Raw genomic sequence first — 20,203 nt, 5'->3', positions numbered from 1 at the left:
CCTATCATCCGAGCCTATCATCATCATATCATTAAAAGATGTCGCTCCTCCTCGCGGGGCCTCATATATACCTTACTCATGAGAAACGAATGAAGGAGAAACCGACCTTCATGAAATAAATTACTCTTCAGGAAATGTTTAAGAGAGCAACATAGCATTGTAAACAAACTAAGTGGGAGTTCAACCTCTTCACAAAGCCAATGTGTCCTCTTCCCTTCTCTCCTACCCCTCATTCCTCCACACATCCCTTATTTGTCCAACTCTCCCTCTATTTTGTCCTTCAACCCTGCTGTTGATGTCCCCCCCCCCTCTCTCTCTGCACTTCCTTTTGTTGTGTTGCATCCTGATCCGTTCAGTATTATAGCTCTTCCACGAACCTTGCCTTCGGTATACAAAAAAAAAAAAAAGTTTCAAATTCTAAAATCCTAAAAATTCTGTTATACAAATACTGTTCAGTCCCAAGGAATTTGGATTTGAGAGTTTTCACTGTATATTCCCAGATGATGCACGAAGAACCACAAGTTGATTCTGCTGAGTGGAGTGGATTTCTCACCGACAGCCTTGCTGACAGTCTTATCCACCACCAACTTTCCCATTCGACTCTCCACACTTGCCATCGTTTCTAGGGGTTGCTGATCGGCCAACAGACCAGTTCGTCGCAGGTTAGCCAAAGTCAGCAGCTGCTCTGTGCCGTAGCTCTGTGATGATGAAGTGCACATGCACGCAAGCACACACTTTATTAGTACTACATAATCTGAGAGGGTAAACAAGAAGCTTGGACAGGTGGTGTATCGCAAAAAACGAATCGAAAGAAAACTGAAAATATCCATGTCAATTTCACATCATACTAATATGGGACTTTAACTTTTGGCAACTTGAAATTTTTAAATTGCACATCATTACAGATGGTATTTCGAAGCTTAATGTCCCCTCTAAAGGAGTCGCATGCTGCGTTACGCATTCCTGAGAATTTTCTTGTTCTTTTGTGCTTGCCTCGACAGACTGCAGGTGCATGTCTCTCTCTAGCTTCTGAGCATGTGCTTCCCTCCCTCCCAGCAGTACCCGGTCAGCCACCCCGGAGAATATGTTGCGCAAATTGTTTTACTTCAACTCTGCTGTGGTCCAAGTTACATGATCATGATTCAGATATGCCAGTGGGAAGAGGATAAAAAAATCCAATAAATCCTACACTTATACATTTATTATTTTTGAAGTGCACAAATAAACAGGAAAAAAACCCAATAAATGCACTTCCATGGAAGTTTCATATGAAAGTACGATTAAAAAGCGAAAGTCAATGTTCGTGTGTTTGTATATATTGTTACAGTCGTCCGGCGTCTGAATAATCCACAGATTTGCAATTTCATCTCGAGTACCTCTTTCTCTTCTGAAGTCCGCTTGCTCAATGAAGTCTTCTATTCTGTGTTGAATGATCTTTAGTAGTATCTTGTAAGCATGTGAAATCAAGGAAATGGTTCACTTATTTGACATTTTCTTGCATCCCCTTTCTTTGGAAATAGGATGGAGACTGAATGCTTCCACCTTTTAGGCCACACAATCCTGCTCCAGATCTGTGTACAGATAGCTGCTAAAAGTTTGATTGCCTCCTCCCTGACTCCCTTAAAGAGTTGAATTGGAATTTCATCGGCACCTGCTGCTTTTCCATTTGCCAGCTCTTTCAGGGTTCTACACGACAACTCCATAGGTTTGACACAATCTGGAAACTTTCTAACCTGGATTTCTCCGACCGATACGTCCTTCCTTCTGGACCTAATGACTAACTTTCCATCCAATCTCTCTTGTTCCTCTTCTGCCCTGCTTTGGTTATTCTGAACATTTTTTTGTCAAGGATCACATCTCTCTGGTTATTGTGAGGGAGCAACCTCAATGACACTATATATGGCTGTTGACACAGGCCAACTGGCAGGGACTTCAATCTGCTCTCTAAAAAAAGGACTGTACCACCATCTCAACATCACCTGACACAAAAGTCTACTTTCTTTCATGCACCAGTTTATCCCATCCTGTCTGTGGTTTTCCTATCCATCCTCTCAACCCTGGTACAATGAATCTTGTGGGTGGTGGTTGCAGGCAAGCAGATTGCTTTCTCAGCATGGAAAGTTGACTGAGGGTAACTTTCGTTCATTTCCTAAGGCTGGCATCAAGTGTGTCCATCCGAAATCAAGTCATTCAACATCATACAAATCTCAAGGACAAACTCTCCAACCAGACTCCTTCCTCCAAATCAGGGTTGTGCCCTATCAAGGCCATCTCTGGTGCATGTTCCACCTCCATCCCATCACTCACCTCAAACAACAGTATTGTAGACTTTGTCCAAGATAAGGCAGAATGTCTAAACTATGTGTTTGCCTCCAAATCTCGTGTACCAACCAACTATCTCCATTCTGTCCCATCGTGCTCACTGTCTTCTGGACTCTGTTTTTTTCTCACCTGAGAAGGCAGAGAAAGTTCTGTCTGGCCTTGACCCTGCTTCCTTTATGACCCCAGATGGTATTGGTGCCCTTGTTCTCAAATCCTGCTCTGCCGTTCTTGCTACCCTTCTACCTGCACTGTTGTGTCTGTCCTCCTTTGGCTGCCTCTCCTCTGTATGCAAGTCAGCAAACATCACTCCCATCTACAAGAAGGGTCCAAAACAGTCACTGCAACTATAGGCCAGTGAACTTACCTCCAATTGTGTACAAGCAAAGTCATGGAATCCATCATTGCTTCTGAAGTCAAATATTTCCATTTTCAAACAATCTGATCGATGGCCATCGGTTTGGATTCAGTCCCAATCAATTAACTCTGAACATATGCTTCTGCACCTCTCTCAGCAATGGTTGAAGGTCCTTAATCTCACATAAGAGGTTGGGACCTTCTCCCTGGACATATCTCAGGAATTTGACACAGCCTAGCATCCTGTTTGCTTGCCAAGCTCTCTGCCTGTGGTATACAAGACCACCTTAATTCCTGGATTTCTGACTCCTCAACTCATACAGTCAATGTGTTACCATCACATGAAGCCTCTCCTCCTCTCTCCCAGTGGATGCTGGAGTTCCACAAGGCATCGTTTGGGCCCAGTCTTGGTGCTCGTCTGAGATAATGACCACTTTGATGCTCTGTGAAAAAAACAAAAATCCAGGCTAACTGCACACCTCAACTCTTTTATTCCTCACTTCCCCCATCTAAGGAACCACCTTCAAGAGGCTGTTATGTCTCACTATTCCATCCAGGATTTCAAGCAAGTCGTAACTACAGTACTCTGTTGGCATTTACATTAATATAATTGTTAAATATAAAACCTCAATCATCAATCGACATATCACAGTAAAGCCTAACACAAGGGGAATTCCATGATGTTATCCAATTTGGTGAGAGTCAAACTTTAAGGGCCATTTTATCTCAAAGACCACGACCACCTCGATGTGTCAGGTTTATCACAGAGAATTTGATAAAACCCGAAAAAACCCTTAAAAATATCCAATTCTTCCAATTTTGTGGCAGTCAAGTCTTATACACCACTAGTGGTGAATAAAAATGGTATCGGATGTCAAATAAAACTTTTTTTTTTACGTCCTGAGGCTGATATAGTGTTCCGGCTTGAGGTGTTGCTAACCAAGATGGACAATTGACAATCTAGCTCATAAAATACAGCTGTGGTTGTGGAAAGACCCTGGGGAGTTGCACTCAACACATAAGGGATCCCTAGTTAAGATATTTCTCCAGTAATATTGTTTAGTTATGTTACCCTTCCCCTCGTATCAGGGACAGGGAAATGCGGTGTGTGTGTGTGTGTGTGTGTGTGTGTGTGTGTGTGTGTGTGTGTGTGTGTGTGTGTGTGTGTGTGTGTGTGTGTGTGTGTGTGTGTGTGTGTGTGTGTGTGTGTGTGTGTGTGTGTGTGTGTGTGTGTGTGTGTGTGTGTGTGTGTGTGTGTGTGTGTAGTAGGTTCAGATCCCCTTTGTAATTCTTTCCCTTCTAAAATCTCTATCCCTTCTAACCTCCCTCCTCATCCCTCTCAACCTCTCTCCTTTCCTAAACTTTAGTGCACTGCGGTGAAGGAAACTGGGTGGCTGAAGGAAGCAAGAAGCAGGTGCGAGCCAATGAGAAAGCGGCACAGGAAGGTCAAAGGGTGATGCGGTGACCTTCGCTCCCAAAGGCCACGCCCCACCCGGGAGGGGGAAATAAAAAAAGTGTGAAGCGGTGTAAGAGGAGGTCGGAAACGTGATGGACACCATTGTTTCATTACCACAGGTAATGAAGCTGTTTCACTGTGTTAATTTATATCTATGCCAATCAATTTTTAATAACATTTCCTTTCAATGCAGATTCTGTAAACGTTTAGTTAGATTTAATGTGTATTCATATCACCATATTACAGTGTTCCATTTCAAATTGCTGACGTTCTCCTCTTCTTCAAATTTAATGCTGCATTTGGTGGCTGCCCAACCTCTCCTTCCCACCCTCCCCACCCCGCACAGTTTTTCAAATTGACCATGTACATAAATACTCAATGATAACCCTAAACATCAATAATTATATAAAGAAAAAATATGTGGTGAACATGGTGACCCAATCACCACAAGTTTGGCAAGCATCGATATCCTATTGGACACTGAGGCTCTCCAATATGAGGTTGGTTTCAGGAACAGGAACAAAATCCATAACCAGTCGGCATCGCCGCTTGACCATGCAACTCAAGTACAGTGACCGCCATCAATACTTACAAAGCAACAAGTGTATGAAAGGAGTACACCGGAAGAAGTGTTAAACCGCAAGCTCGTACAGGTAAATGCAGCAATCAGCAAGCTCACCTGAAGCAGATGGTTTTTCAAATTTCGCAAGTCATTAGGTAAGAGCCCTGTACAAAGGAAAATAAAAGGAAAGTTTTTTTAGAACCCCAAGTCACAAACATATTTTGCTCTGTCACAAAAAAAATCCACAATGTAGACATAAAAATTAAAAAAAAAAATGCAAATCTGACTTTTTGACGAGTGGTGCAAGATAGCAATTCGTTAGTTTTCACAGTTTATATCAGGAGAAAACCAGTTTTGCCGCAGTATTTTAAAAAAATCGACATGAACACAAGTTTTACAAGATTAATAAATTATACCAGCAGAAAGTAAAACATCTCAAAATTAATTAAATCAAGGATAAAATTTTATGCCGCAACAAGCGCTTTGCTGGATCAAAACTACTTGGAGAAACAGCAAAACTACTTGGAGTCACAGCTTGGCACATCATGTGGCATTGCGTGACATCAGAATCGATATTCTGCACGTGCAGATATTTTATCAAATAAAATGCACGTGGTGAATCCATAATTGCAGAAGAAAACTAGAGGGGGAGCACTCGGTAGAGTGCAAAACCTCCGCCGCCAACACTACTGGGTCACTTAAGTGAACCTGATATCCTATTCATTGTAGGTCAAAACGGATCAGACTCTACTGAACCACGATTGAATAAACTAAACTCGATCGACGTGCATGTAGAAATGCCCAAAAAATAAAATCGAAATTTTTTTGAAAAAAAAGTTGCAAAATTTCTGGATTTTTTTTTCTCTAAAATTTTTTTTTGGGGGGGGGGGGGTTGGAAATCACTTAAAACATGTAGAAATGTAAAAAAAAAAGAATCAAATATTTTTCAAATAAAATCGAAATGTTTTTGAAAAAAAGTTGCAAAATTGTTTTTTTTTCCTCCAACAAATTTTTTTTTTTTGGTTGGAAATCACTAAAAACATGTAGAAATGCAAAAACAAAAATTCAAATATTTTTCAAAATGGCCGCCATAGCGGCCATATTGGACTTTGGACCAAGTCTAAAATCTAATGGCATGATCCTTGGACCATACCTAATCCCCCCACCAAGTTTTGTCGAAATCCGTCCAGGAGTTTTTCCGTAATACTGTTCACAAACAAACAAACAAACAAACAAACAGAAAGGGGTGAAAACAGTAACCTCCGATCTTCGATGGCGGAGGTTAATAAATACATAAAAGGAGAATACGTTTCAAAAACAAAAGATTAGCGATTGGGACCTTCTGACAGTGCTGGAAAATTTCTTGCTAACATCTAGGGCATGAGATGTACAAAGCATTGCATATTATTGGTGTGGAGGATGAAACGACGCACAAGTAAAATGACAGGTAAAATGGAAGTTACTCCAGGTATGATATATGGAAAGGGACAGATCTATGCATGTTCATTAAAACTATATGTTAGGATGTGTTGAAGTCAGGTTTCTTGACAAAAGCAAAACTCAATTGTTGCCATTGTATTTACACAATACAGCTGTTATTATTCCTCTCTTAAATAAATAAGTCCCATGTACACCAATTAGAGACAAGTCAAAAAATTGGAATTTTGGGCTGATGTCCTCATTTGTGTACACTTGGTCCTCACTTGCATAAACCTTGGCTGACACAAAGCCATAGTCACATTCGCAAAAAATGTGACTCAGTGAAATATTGTTAAGCGAATAACATTTTCCCATAAGAATTAATAAATAAACTGAGGTGAGGTTATTCTGAACATTTCTCATCAGAAAAAAAAAATCTATGTACGAGGTCCGTCTAAAAAGTAACGGGACTGAGCCTGCTGAGTGCTCCACTTACACAACTTGAATGAACGGGTTGAGTCACAGTCTTTCGCAACATTTCAGCAATATATATATATATATATATATATATATATATATATATATATATATATATATATATATATATATATATATATATATATATATATATATATATATATATATATGACTGGTGATGGTTGACTGCGCTCATTGTGTGATTTTTTTTACAGGTCGTGCTTTTCACGTTGTCTAGTCCGAGTCGTCGTGCTATGTATCGTGAGCAGAGAGCCAAGCTTGGCAAAACACCTTCCGAATCCTTCGCAATGCTGCAGCAAATCTACGGGGAAGAAACGATGCCACGTACACGTGCATTTAAATGGCACAAGAGGTTCAAAGAGGGACAGGAGGAGGTTGAAGATGATCCACGGTCTGGAAAACCCTCACCGAGCAGAACGGCGAACAACATCGAGCGTGTGAAGCAGATGGTGCGCGCAGATCATCGACTCATGGTGCGGATGATTACTGAGGAACTTTCCAACAACAAGGACACTGTCTGGAGCATCATCACTGAAAATCTTGAAATGCGCAAGGTGTGCGCAAAGATGGTCCCCAAGCTGTTGTCCGAGGACCAGAAACAGCAAAGAGTCACTGTCTGTGAAGACATTATTGAGCGCCTCGAGAACGATCCAGACCTGCTTGGGAGAGTCATTACTGGAGATGAATCGTGGATATTCGAATACGATCCTGAAACTAAACAGCAGAGTCGTCAGTGGAAAAGTCTGGCATCACCAAAACCAAAGAAAGCAAGGATGTCGAAGTCGAAAGTCAAGGTGATGCTCATCACGTTTTTTGACATGAAGGGCATCGTCCACTTCGAGTTTCCACCACAGGGTCAAACAGTGAATCAATACATGCACAAGGAGATCCTCCGGCACCTCATGAGATCAGATCAGTCCAGGGCAAGAGGAGGGATCTGTGGGAGAACAACACCTGGGTGCTCCATCATGACAATGCCCTTGCTCACAGTGCTCTGAGCATCCAACAGTTTCTGGGGGAGAGGAACGTGCCAACTCTGGAGCAATCCCCGTATTCGCCAGACTTGGCCCCTTGTGATTTTTTCCTATTCCCCAAGCTCAAGGGGGTGATCAAAAGGACCCGATTTCCTGATGTGGAGGCCATCAAAAGGGCCGTGACGACAGACCTCAGGAGAATTTCAGAAGAAGCCTTCTGGGGGTGCATCAAAGTGTGGAAGAAGAGGATGGACAAGTGTGTGAGACTGGAGGGAAACTATTTTGAAGGGAACAAGCTGTGATTTCATTATATTTTCTGGAATAAAATTTCTGTGAAGTCAGTCTCGTTACTTTTTCGACGGACCTCGTATATGCAATATATACATTATACATGTATACTACATTCCTAAATCAAATAACATTTAAAAATAAAATTAATTTCTAAACATAAAACAAATATAAATTTCAACTGGAAGGGTACTCTGTGGAGTGCATACCTCCGCCATGTAATGCCTGATCCACGAGAACATGTCGGGCTCATTACATTTTTGAAATATCATGCTATTGCTGCACAGTACTATATAGTTTTTGTCCCAATGTCTCAATGGTGAAGAATCACTTTGAAAATTATATAATTCTCATATCCAGATCCAGATTCAGATCTTCACCAAATTGAATCAATTGATTGTGGTCACACACCCAACCTGTCCATCATGTTTCATCTGAATCCGTCCACAACCTTTTGAGATATCATGCTGTATATTGGTGCCGCCCTCTCAATGGTGAAGAATCACTTAAAAAAGCTAGAAGGGCACTCGGTGGAGCGCATACCTCCACCACGTAATGCCTGATCCACAACAACATATCTGGCCCAATACATTTTTGAGATACCATGAAATATATCGTTTTTGGCCATATCTCTCAATGGTTAAAAATCACTTTTAAAATTGTAGTCGTTGGATCCGGATCTTCATCAAAATCGAATCAGTTCGTCCATGTCACACACCCAAACATGCCCAGCAAATTTCATCCAGATCCGTTCACAACTTTTTGAGATATCCTGCACACAGAAAGACAGAGAGACAGACAGACAGACAGACAGACAGACAGACAGAAACAAACAAAACACAGAGGGGTGAAAACATAACCTACTTCACCTTCGGTGGTGGAGGTAATAAGAATCACAGACTCACCAGTGATGGGTGTGGAAGTTGTTTGTAAATTGAGAAAATAGGCAAAAACCCCCATATTTATGAGATTGTGTACAAACAGTTGTATAGTTTGGAGAAGCATAAAACCAACTGGATGGTTGTGTTGTTCAAACACAATGACAACTTTTTCCTTTCAAAGAATTTTGATTTTGTTACAACTCGCAACACCTCCCTTCAGGGCAGCCTGGGGGAGAGTGTGTGTGGTTGGGTTGTGGTGCAAAAGTATCTTGTGCTGTGGCTAATAATCCCCCGTCTTCAGCAGGGGGCAGTAAACTACTTGCACTGTGGCAGACGTACAGGCAAAAATTGCAAGTCATTTTCCACCGCCCCTCGCAGGGGAGGGGATGAGGGTGATTGTTGCCATGACCTGACCCTGGGTACAACCAACACGTGTGCAAAATTTGGTGGACATTGGCCAAGCCCCTTTTTTTCTGTAATGTTCAGATGTACGTATGTATGAAAAAAAAAACCACACACACACACACACACACACACACACACACACACACACACACACACACACACACACACACACACACACACACACACGCACACACACGCCTCATTTAATATAGTACGATAAAATATCTGAATTCACCACACCCAATGTTTGTCCAGAAGCTATTTTGGAAACAATTCTTGAAACATTAAAAGCAGGAATTCCTTGTAGGATATGGCTCGTACCGGCATAGGTTAACCATCGACGTGGAAAATCGGTTAAAATGTGCTCAAAGTGCGTTTATCAATATAATGGTGGAGTGTGTAATGAAAAATGAATTGCAAACCATCAGCTACAACAAAGGAATTGCATGAACCCACTGCAATGCCAAGTCTAAATGATGATCAAAAGCACAAGGCAGTAACTATTTAAACAGTAGTCAAAACAGCAATGATGATTGGGAGAGAAATGAAAATTTTTAAAAAGGTAAATGGTGGGCACATAACTCACCGCCTTCTGTAACAGACAGCAGACACAGCAACCGCAGAACTTCAGGGAGAGGACACTGATAAACAAAACTGAACATCATTATGTAATCTCTTTACGGATTGTAACTTTATGGAGTACAAATTCAACCGGACGACTGCAATGAAAGTTGATGGCGCATCATCGCAAATCCCAACTTCTTCCACCAAAAGCGAAGTTGAAAGATGGCAAAAGGTTCTTCCAGGCATGACCCAATATCAAATGAAGAGTTTAAAAAATATATATTCTGTTTTGACCCCTATGACCCAAACCCCTGGGGTATGAACCTGGGGGTCAAATCCAAAAAAAAATCGTTCCATATTTAATGCATCCCCCAATGTTTATTGCATATACAAAGTTTCAATTGAAAATGCTTTTTGAAAATGTGCCCGGAGTTATTGGTTTTTGGCCCCGCCCCAGGGCCCTTGGGGGTGGGGCCAAAAATGATACTTCTTTCACACCTTCTTGCCACGTGGTGATCATAATTACCAAATTCGGTGATTTTATGCACAACCGTTTAGGAGGAGATAGTGTGACGGGTCAACAGACAGACTTTAAAAAAATAAAAATAAAATAAAAAACACGGGCAGACTACAATATCCCTCAATTTTTTTTTTTTAAAAAGCATGGGGGATAACAAAGAAAGAACTTCTGTCGCATGTTTGAACAACATTAATGGGTCAGTTAGCACACCTGCCTGTTGATGCATTCCTCAATGTAAGAGATGCATTGCTTGCTTTCTGTACCCTCGATCAATGCTGCGAAGGACAGAAGGAAGGAACCATTTCAAATCATTTTCATCTTTTTCCACCATCATTTAAATTTTTTTTTTTAAACTTCTAAATGTTTCACTTAATTTCACAAGCTAATCATTGTAATTGACACCAGTGTACAAAACTGTGGTAGTGCTGATACTGCAAAATGTTCAACAGCATGATAAGTTTGAAAATTTCGGGGAACGAAGCCAGGATAGACAGCTGAAATGTTCATACGATGCTCCTTACCATGCTCTATCTTCAACTGCTCCTTCAAATCACCTTTCATCTTCTTCTTCATGATGACTTCACAAGCACCAATATCTATACACAAAAGGATGGCACTATGCATTTACAGCAATTGCTTTCCCCCCCCCCCCCCCCACCCAAGAGTACCAAGCACCATACACTAATGTCTGAGCTACTCCTCTTTAAATTTGGCATGGTGGTAACTTCGTCCAATACACCCAGAACCCTTTTTTCCCCACAATTTAGGTCTCCGTTCCGTTCTGATTTACAGCGGTCAAAGGTGAAACACTTTTTTTTCTTCCTCAATCACTTTTTTGTCTTTGTTGTTTTCTTATATTTGAGTCGATAATGATGAAATTTGGAACAAAGATGCTTTCAAGGAGACCTTTTTGGGGATGGGAAGAAACATTTCAGATCACAAGCACTTTCGGAATTATACAGGGGTCAAAATTAATGTTTTGGCCATGCCATACATCTGTATTTCAACCAATTCAGACCAGAAAATCCACATTAAATACTACAACGATGCAAGAGAGAGATGGAGATGGAGAGATGTGGAGAGATATGGAGATGGAGATATGTGGGGAGATATGTGGGGAGATATATGGAGATATATGGAGATATATGGAGATATATGGAGATATATGGAGATGGAGATGGAGATGGAGGGATGTGGAGATGGAGATGGAGATATGTGGGGAGATATGTGGGGAGATATGTGGGGAGATATATGGAGATATATGGAGATATATGGAGATATATGGAGATATATGGAGATATATGGAGATATATGGAGATATATGGAGATATATGGAGATATATGGAGATATATGGAGATATATGGAGATATATGGAGATATATGGAGATATATGGAGATATATGGAGATATATGGAGATATATGGAGATATATTGAGATATATTGAGATATATTGAGATATATGGAGATATATGGAGATATATGGAGATATATGGAGATATATGGAGATATATGGAGATATATGGAGATATATGGAGATATATGGAGATATATGGAGATATATGGAGATATATGGAGATATATGGAGATATATGGAGATATATGGAGATATATGGAGATATATGGAGAGATATGTGGGGAGATATGTGGGGAGATATGTGGGGAGATATGTGGGGAGATATGTGGGGAGATATGTGGGGAGATATGTGGGGAGATATGTGGGGAGATATGTGGGGAGATATGTGGGGAGATATGTGGGGAGATATGTGGGGAGATATGTGGGGAGATATGTGGGGAGATATGTGGGGAGATATGTGGGGAGATATGTGGGGAGATATGTGGGGAGATATGTGGGGAGATATGTGGGGAGATATGTGGGGAGATATGTGGGGAGATATGTGGGGAGATATGTGGGGAGATATGTGGGGAGATATGTGGGGAGATATGTGGGGAGATATGTGGGGAGATATGTGGGGAGATATGTGGGGAGATATGTGGGGAGATATGTGGGGAGATATGTGGGGAGATATGTGGGGAGATATGTGGGGAGATATGTGGGGAGATATGTGGGGAGATATGTGGGGAGATATGTGGGGAGATATGTGGGGAGATATGTGGGGAGATATGTGGGGAGATATGTGGGGAGATATGTGGGGAGATATGTGGGGAGATATGTGGGGAGATATGTGGGGAGATATGTGGGGAGATATGTGGGGAGAGATGTGGGGAGATATGTGGGGAGATATGTGGGGAGATATGTGGGGAGATATGTGGGGAGATATGTGGGGAGATATGTGGGGAGATATGTGGGGAGATATGTGGGGAGATATGTGGGGAGATATGTGGGGAGATATGTGGGGGGATGTGTGGGGAGATATGTGGGGAGATATGTGGGGAGATATGTGGGGAGATATGTGGGGAGATATGTGGGGAGATATGTGGGGAGATATGTGGGGAGATATGTGGGGAGATATGTGGGGAGATATGTGGGGAGATATGTGGGGAGATATGTGGGGAGATATGTGGGGAGATATGTGGGGAGATATGTGGGGAGATATGTGGGGAGATAGATGGAGATAGATGGAGATAGATGGAGATAGATGGAGATAGATGGAGATAGATGGAGATAGATGGAGATAGATGGAGATAGATGGAGATATATGGAGATATATGGAGATATATGGAGATAGATGGAGATAGATGGAGATAGATGGAGATAGATGGAGATAGATGGAGATAGATGGAGATAGATGGAGATAGATGGAGATAGATGGAGATAGATGGAGATAGATGGAGATAGATGGAGATAGATGGAGATAGATGGAGATAGATGGAGATAGATGGAGATAGATGGAGATAGATGGAGATAGATGGAGATAGAGATGGAGATAGAGATGGAGATAGAGATGGAGATAGAGATGGAGATAGAGATGGAGATAGAGATGGAGATAGAGATGGAGACACAGAGAGAGACACAGACAGAGACAGAGACAGAGACAGAGACAGAGACAGAGACAGAGACAGAGACAGAGACAGAGAGAGCTTTCATGTAAAGATTAAAAAAATTCCCTTGGAGGAATGGTCTTGTGCCCACAAAACAGGGCACATGTGTTCATCCTTTTGTATGTAATTTCCAGCCAGTGTCTCATTCTTTTTAGCTGCAGGTGAGTTTTCTTAAGAGATTAATGGAAAGACGTCATGTTTTTGGCTCTGAACCCTTTTGAGAAGGGAGATTAACTTTTTGACCCATCCAAGGCACATGCGCAACACATGTCACGTACAAGGCAAGTGCAGTGTTGTAGGAATTTACCATTTGAATGCCACATATACGATACGGCATTTTATTGCAATTTCAAGTGAAAACATGTTTTTCAAAACATTTACAAGTTAATTTAAAATGAAAAGCTTAAATGTCATGCGTCAAGAAGTATTCAACCCAATGAGTCAACACTTTGTAGAAACACCTTTGGCAGCGATTACAGCTTCGAGTCTTCTTCCATGTGTCTGTATCAGTTTTGCACATCTGGATTTGGAGATTTTCTCACATTCTTCCTTGCAGATTTCCTCAAGCTCTGTAGAGTTGGATGAGGAGTGCTGGTGAACAGCAATCAAGTGTTTCCACAGATTCTCAGTGGGATTCAAGCCTGAGATTTCGTTGAGCCACTCAAGGACTTTCACGTTCTTGTTCTGATGCCATTGCAGTGTTGCCATGACTGTATGCCTGGGGTCAATGTCCTGCTGGAAGTGAACCTTCACCGCAGTTTTCAGGCATATGCACTCTGAAGCAGGTTGTCCTGAAGGATTTTCCTGTTTTTGGCTCCATTCATTGTTCGCTCTATCCTTACAAGTCTCCCAGCTTCTGCTGCTGAAAAGCATCCACATAGCATGATGCTACCGCCACCATGCTTCATGGTAGGGAGGGTCGTAGATGGGTGATGTGCTGTGCTCGGTTTCTGCCTGACCTAGCACTTTGCATTCAGGCCAAAGAGTTCAACTGTCATCTCATCGGACAACAGAATATTTTGCCTCATGCTCTCAGAGCCTTTCACGTACCTTTTTGCAAACTCCATGTGTGCTGTCATGTGCCTTTTTCTCAGGAGTAGCTTCCGTAGGGCAACTCCAGATATGTATAAAGTCTAGATTTGTGAAGTGCTGCAGAGACTGTTGTCCTTCTGGCAGGTTCTCCCATCTCAGCCAAGGAACTCCATCGTTCTGCCAGAGTGGTCATTGGGTTCTTGGTCACCTCCCTGACCAACGTCCTTGTTGTCCAGTTGCTCAGTTTGGTCAGACAGCCAGCTCTAAGAAAAGTCTGGGTAGTTCCATATTCTTTCCATATCCCAATGATGGAGCTCACAGTGCTCTTGAGAACTTTCAACACTCTAGAAATTGTTTTATACCCTTCCCCATATCTATTCCCCCTCACAATTCTATCTTGGAGTTCTACAGATAGTTCCTTGGACTTCATGGTGGCATTTCTGCTTTGCTATGCACTGTCAACTGTTGGACTTCATATAGAAAGGTGTGTTTCTTTCTAAATCATGTCCAGTCAATTGAATTGGTCACAGGTGGACTCCAATCAAGTTTTCGAGACATTTCAAGGATGATCAAAGGAAATTGGACGCACCTGAGCTCAATTTGGAATGTCATAGCAAAGGGATTGAATACTTATCAACACAGGACATTTCAGCTTTTCATTCTTGATTAATTTGTAAAAAAAAAAATCTAAAAAAAAATGTTTTCACTTAGTCATTATGGGGTATTTTGTGTAGATCTGTGCCAAAAAAATTAAATTAAATTCATTTTGAATTCAGGCTGCAACAACAAAATGTGACAAAAGTCGAGGGGTGTGAATACTTTCTGAAGGCACTGTGATTTGAAAATAGTTTTCAAGGCTCTTTGTATTTCCCACTTTTGCCAGAAACTCACAGAGGCTGAGAAAGCGATGTTGCTGCTTGAGCATTCTTAACTCGTTGGCGACAAAGTCCTTCATGTTGCGGATGTCCATACCGTGCCGTTTCTACAAGAAAATATTAAAAAAAAATATATAAAAAACGTGCTGTGAGAGTACAGACTTGCCATTTTTGAAAAGCTGGAAATCGGAAGTAATGTACCAACTCTAGAAAACAAACAAACAAACAAACAATCTCCGACCATCAGAGTGGAGTAAAGAAAGATTTACTGGGATCCCAGAATGGCAAAACCAAGTCACTGTGCGAGAAGGACCCTGACATAATGCTTACAAATCATTACGCATACCGATTCAAAGAACATATGTCTAATTCTGTTATTTTGTTGGAGGATGACACAGACAATGATCCCTGAGGAGGCAAGTTTCATATTCCAGAGGATAGCAGGCCATGTCACACTGCGCAGATTGAACACTTTCAAACAAAGACGCTGTGAACCTTTTGTGACAGCAGTCAAGGGGTCAATAGTTTTGGAATAAAAATATGTAGCCAGATGCAATGGAAATAAAAAATTAACTTTAAAATTTGGCGGGTCAGTGTTAACACAGCACATAACAGCAGCTAAATAAAGCCAAGCGGAAAGCAAGTAATTGATCAATTTTAAAAAAAATGTGTGGCCAAATTTTCGAAATCACATTTCAATGATCGAAAACAATAACTAGAACGGCACTCGGTAGAGTGGACATCTCGGCCAGTTTTAACAGTTTACGTTTTGTCGACCACTGATCGGCCACATCTGCATCTGGACTTTCACCAAAATCTAATCGGCTTGTTCTTGTCACCAAGCCAACTTATCCACCAAGTGACGTCATAATCTGTCCACAACTTTTTGAAATATCATGACATGTATAGTTTTTGGCCCCATCTCTCCATGTGAAGAATCACTTTTGAAAAAATTTAAAACTCTAAGATTTCTTTAATCTGGTGTCTGGATCTGGACCTTCACCAGAATCAAATCAATTCGGCCTTGTCACACACCCAACCTGTCCACCAAGTCTCGTCCAAATCCATCAATAACTTTTTGAGATATCCTGTTATGTATCGTTTTTGGCCCTCTCTCTCTCAATGGTGAAGAATCACTTGCAAAATTAAAAAAAATTCTCGTATCTCGGTCTGGATCTTCACCAAAATATAATCAGTTCGTCTTCCTTTACACACCCAACCTGTCCACCAAGTTTCGTCCAAATCCGTCCACAATTTTTTGAGATATGCTGCTCACAGACAGACAAGCGGACAGGGGTGACAACATAACCTCCGTCCATCTTCAGTGGCAGAGGTAATTATAGTTATGATAATAAAATGGTTTTGTAATCAAACAAGATTGACAATCAATACACCATATTGACAATCAATACACCAATACAGAATTGCCAATTTTAAGTTCAAGAACCAATAAGAAGGTGAAAGCCATTTTATTACCTCTGCTGCCAAAGGTGGATGCAGGTTATGTATTCACCCAGGTTTGTCTGTTTATTTGTGAGTAAGACATCTCAAAACGTCTTGGACGGATTCGGACGAAACTCGGGGGACAGGTTGGGTGTGTGTGACAAGGACGAATTGGTATGAGTTTGGTGAAGATCCAGATCCGGATTAGTGAAATTTTAAAATTTCTTCAGTGATTCTTCACCATTGAGAGATGGGGCCAAAAACGATGCACAGCACGATATGTCAAAAAGTTTTGTACAGATTCGGAAGAAAGTTGGTGGATGAGTTTTGTCAGTGACAGGAACAAGCTGATAAGATTTTGGTTGCGATCCGGATCCGGCCTCTCAGTGGGATACAAAACGTAAACTGTTCAGCCTCGAGGAGCTGTGCGCTCCACCGAGTGATGTTCTAGTTAATGGATGTACTTACATTTCAATGGTACGGGATTAATATAAATACTCAGTTCTGTGCAGACAGGCACACAAATACACAAACACACCCAAATACAATACCTCTATTCTGGCGAAGGTAATTAATGCAAAACAAAGAATAATGATGCAACAGGAAGGAGTAACTTTGGTAACTTGTTCAATTTGAATGTTGTGAAATTGAAAAAGACAAATTACATGCCACCAATCAAATTTAAGGAGCAGATGCTACTCACATCATAGCTTGCTTGTAGAGTTTTTGCCTTGCTGCTGAGGAATGCAAACACGTTTGAGAAATGCTGGTCACAAATCTCTGCAAACACCTGCAGGTGGTTACAAACTACTTAGTCATCAGTGCAGTACCATTCCCAAGCAATTGAGAAAACGTATCAATCAGTGTGGGATGCCTTGTGATAAGTAAATAAAAATTGTAAACAATATCAAAGCAAGCCTTTTGTACTCATCTCTATATTATGATAATATAATCACTGAAAAATCACAGAAGGGAATTGTTTGTAGTTATGGTCATAGACCAAATGACTACTTCAGAGTAGGGACTGCACCGAAATGAGAATGACAATTCTAAAAATGAAAATACACGAATGCCAAATTATCTCAAAGATTTGTCTATGCAGATCATTTGTCATTATTTTCCTCCTGAGACAAGATCAGAGTCATAGCCTTGTGGACTACTTGAAGCTTCCTCAAACATTAGTCACACAAGCTTTAATTCACCGTGTCAGATACATGGCCTACACAAGGGACATTCAGAAAGTTTCTCGCCCGACACAAAACACAATCTCCATTTAATATATAAATATTCTTCAACATATACAGTACAGTCCCCCTTGAGGTCAATGCACTTGGTCCAGCACTTCTATGGCTTGACTATGCCCATCTTATAGAAGTCCTCTATCAATCCAAACTATAAAAGACAGCTATGACATGTCTTGTCCTGCTTGTCCAGAAACTCGTTGATCACTGCAATCACCTTGTCATAATCATCAAAACTGTCGTCACAAAGCTCCTCCTTCAATTTGGGAAACCAGATGTCTGAGGGAGAAAAATTTGGTGGATGGGATGGATTGGGAAACGGTTCAGTTCAAAGCCACAATTTGTCACTGTGTATGTTGAAACCTGAGCTGTGTGGTGTGATGCATTTTCATGGAGAAGCAACACTGGACTGAAATTTTCATAGCATTTGCTCTTGATGGTTTCTTGTAACTGCCATAGTCCATCAGAACAGAACTTGCCATTGATGCCCTTACCTTGTTGGAAATATTCAGTCATGATCTCTACTTCATTGTCCCAGAAAATATGAGCCATGACCATTCCAGCTTTCAGGGAAGCAGCCAAGTGTGCTTTCAATGCATACTCTATTGTTTGCTATTAGGATCAAAATGTTGAACCCATGAAATCCTGAATCATGATGCTATTCATAAAGTTGTCTTGGCTTGCTTGACACGACTCAACTAGCTCCCTGGAAATGTTAAGTGGAGCTCTCTTCTGCTCAGCAGATCAACAATCTGGGCATCCATCTTGCTGAAACGTTTTTCTGAAATGAAATGGCCAATGTTTCAACGAGTCTGGAGTGCCCCGACCGAGTGCTGATGCCCAATGTTTCAACTATGTGCCAAACTGTTGATCCTCCATCATTCCTCAAAGTTTGATGGACTGCATCAATGTTGTCTTGTGTGGTGGCCTCCTCGGGGCATCCTGAACATGGCATCCTCAGTGCTCGATCTCCTGTGCACAAATTCAGCTGCCAAGTTTTTGGGGTTTTTTTGCATTAGTGGAAATTGAAAGGGCATCATGCCCCAGTGTTGCCACCATGTCCTTCCTCATGGATTTACTTTGGGGTTATAGTTCTTTCTTTGGGGGACACTGATGGTTTCCACAACTCTGCTTGCATTTGGAAGTACAGAGCATGAGGAGTTGGGAACATGAGATATTGAGGAAAACAATGAGATGAGATATTCTGCCTTATCTTGAGGACTGACCGACACCGCACGCACGCACGCACGCACACACACCAGAAGTTGCCCTCTATCACGTTAGCCTTCCACAATGAGAGAGCTAGTTGCTTGGTCACCACTGCCTTGTCACAGCATTTAGTGTACCAGGGACGACAGGATAGATAAGATAGCCAGACAGGATTTTTTTTTTAATACATTGTGAGGTTCGTAGAAGAGCTGGTATAAACAGGTGCATGAGAGAGGGATGGCTTTCATAAAAGTATTCCCAGGCAGAGTCAGTCTCATATGTAACGGAGATGGCAGCTGAATCTTTTTAACAGAAGACAGCTTGGTTTCCCTTCCCATTGGCATGTGCAAAGAGTTTGTTTGTGTGATCAAGAAGATTTTACAAACCTTTGTACACGGTCTTCCCATTTCACATACTTGAGGTCAGTCAAACATCTTTGGTGTTGACATGTTGTTCTAGGCTGAGACAAAGGACAAAATTCAATTGAACTGGGCATCACTCTTACGAGTAATAGGAATTGTCCACTTTCGGGGGGACAAAATGCCCCAAAACCTTTGTCTGTGTTCCCATTGAACAAGTGTCCACTGGTTTTGGGTGAATTTGCATTGCTAAACTGTTAGGACATTGTTCAAATGTTCTGACAAATTGGATGTTTGGCAATATTGAGTTCCCGAGAGAGAAGGTCTCCTCCTGTATTGTCAAACTCCTCCCTGAACACAAGAGGACTTTAAAAAAAACTAAGAAGTCAAAAGTAATAAGTCAGTGCTGACAGTATGACATCACATTTTCCAAATGAGTGAAATAATACAAGCATCACTGTTATAGAGATGCAACGACAGTTATTATCTCCTGGTTTCTCCTTTTCAGAAATCATGAATCAATTCATCACCTTGTCACCAGATCCAAGGTTTATCTTCACATTCTTTTCAGATCCTGTAACTTCAGATCCAAACTCCACACTTCCTACACACAGACGGCAAATTGGCCAACATGTTTCGTGCAGGAAAAGCATCATTCATGCTTAAACAATAGTCCTGTTCCAAAGAACACCAGGACTTTGGCTGTCATTTACCAAAGACAAACAAAAAATTTTGGCAAGTTTTTTTTCTTGTATACGAGAAAATACAACCCGTCACTTTACTGATGGGGACAATAAGG

The 20,203-nt window shown here is 41.3% G+C and overlaps 1 protein-coding gene across 5 annotated transcripts in view; it reads right to left on the bottom strand.

Moving 5' to 3' along the window:
* Positions 1-20,203, bottom strand: part of VPS33B (VPS33B late endosome and lysosome associated) — a 78,244-nt gene that overhangs the window by 15,486 nt on the left and 42,555 nt on the right. For 3 of the 5 annotated variants that reach the window (XM_085872656.1, XM_085872659.1, XM_085872661.1), the window contains 9 exons: positions 19,935-20,008; positions 17,299-17,385; positions 15,169-15,259; positions 10,765-10,839; positions 10,454-10,518; positions 9,746-9,800; positions 4,812-4,858; positions 3,012-3,119; positions 554-698 (listed from right to left, as the gene is read on the bottom strand). In XM_085872656.1, coding sequence (XP_085728782.1) covers positions 554-698; positions 3,012-3,119; positions 4,812-4,858; positions 9,746-9,800; positions 10,454-10,518; positions 10,765-10,839; positions 15,169-15,259; positions 17,299-17,385; positions 19,935-20,008 — 747 coding nt within the window. Of the gene's footprint in view, positions 1-553; positions 699-3,011; positions 3,120-4,724; positions 4,859-9,745; positions 9,801-10,453; positions 10,519-10,764; positions 10,840-15,168; positions 15,260-17,298; positions 17,386-19,934; positions 20,009-20,203 lie in introns of all 5 variants that reach the window. The other 2 variants (XM_085872658.1, XM_085872660.1) reach the window with 2 other exon arrangements.

The sequence above is a fragment of the Eptatretus burgeri genome, chromosome 3 (assembly GCF_056783735.1).
Source record: "Eptatretus burgeri isolate ZD-2024b chromosome 3, Ebu_testis_v1, whole genome shotgun sequence".
Taxonomy (NCBI): Eukaryota; Metazoa; Chordata; class Myxini; order Myxiniformes; family Myxinidae; genus Eptatretus; species Eptatretus burgeri.
This window is presented reverse-complemented; position numbering and strand designations above follow the sequence as displayed.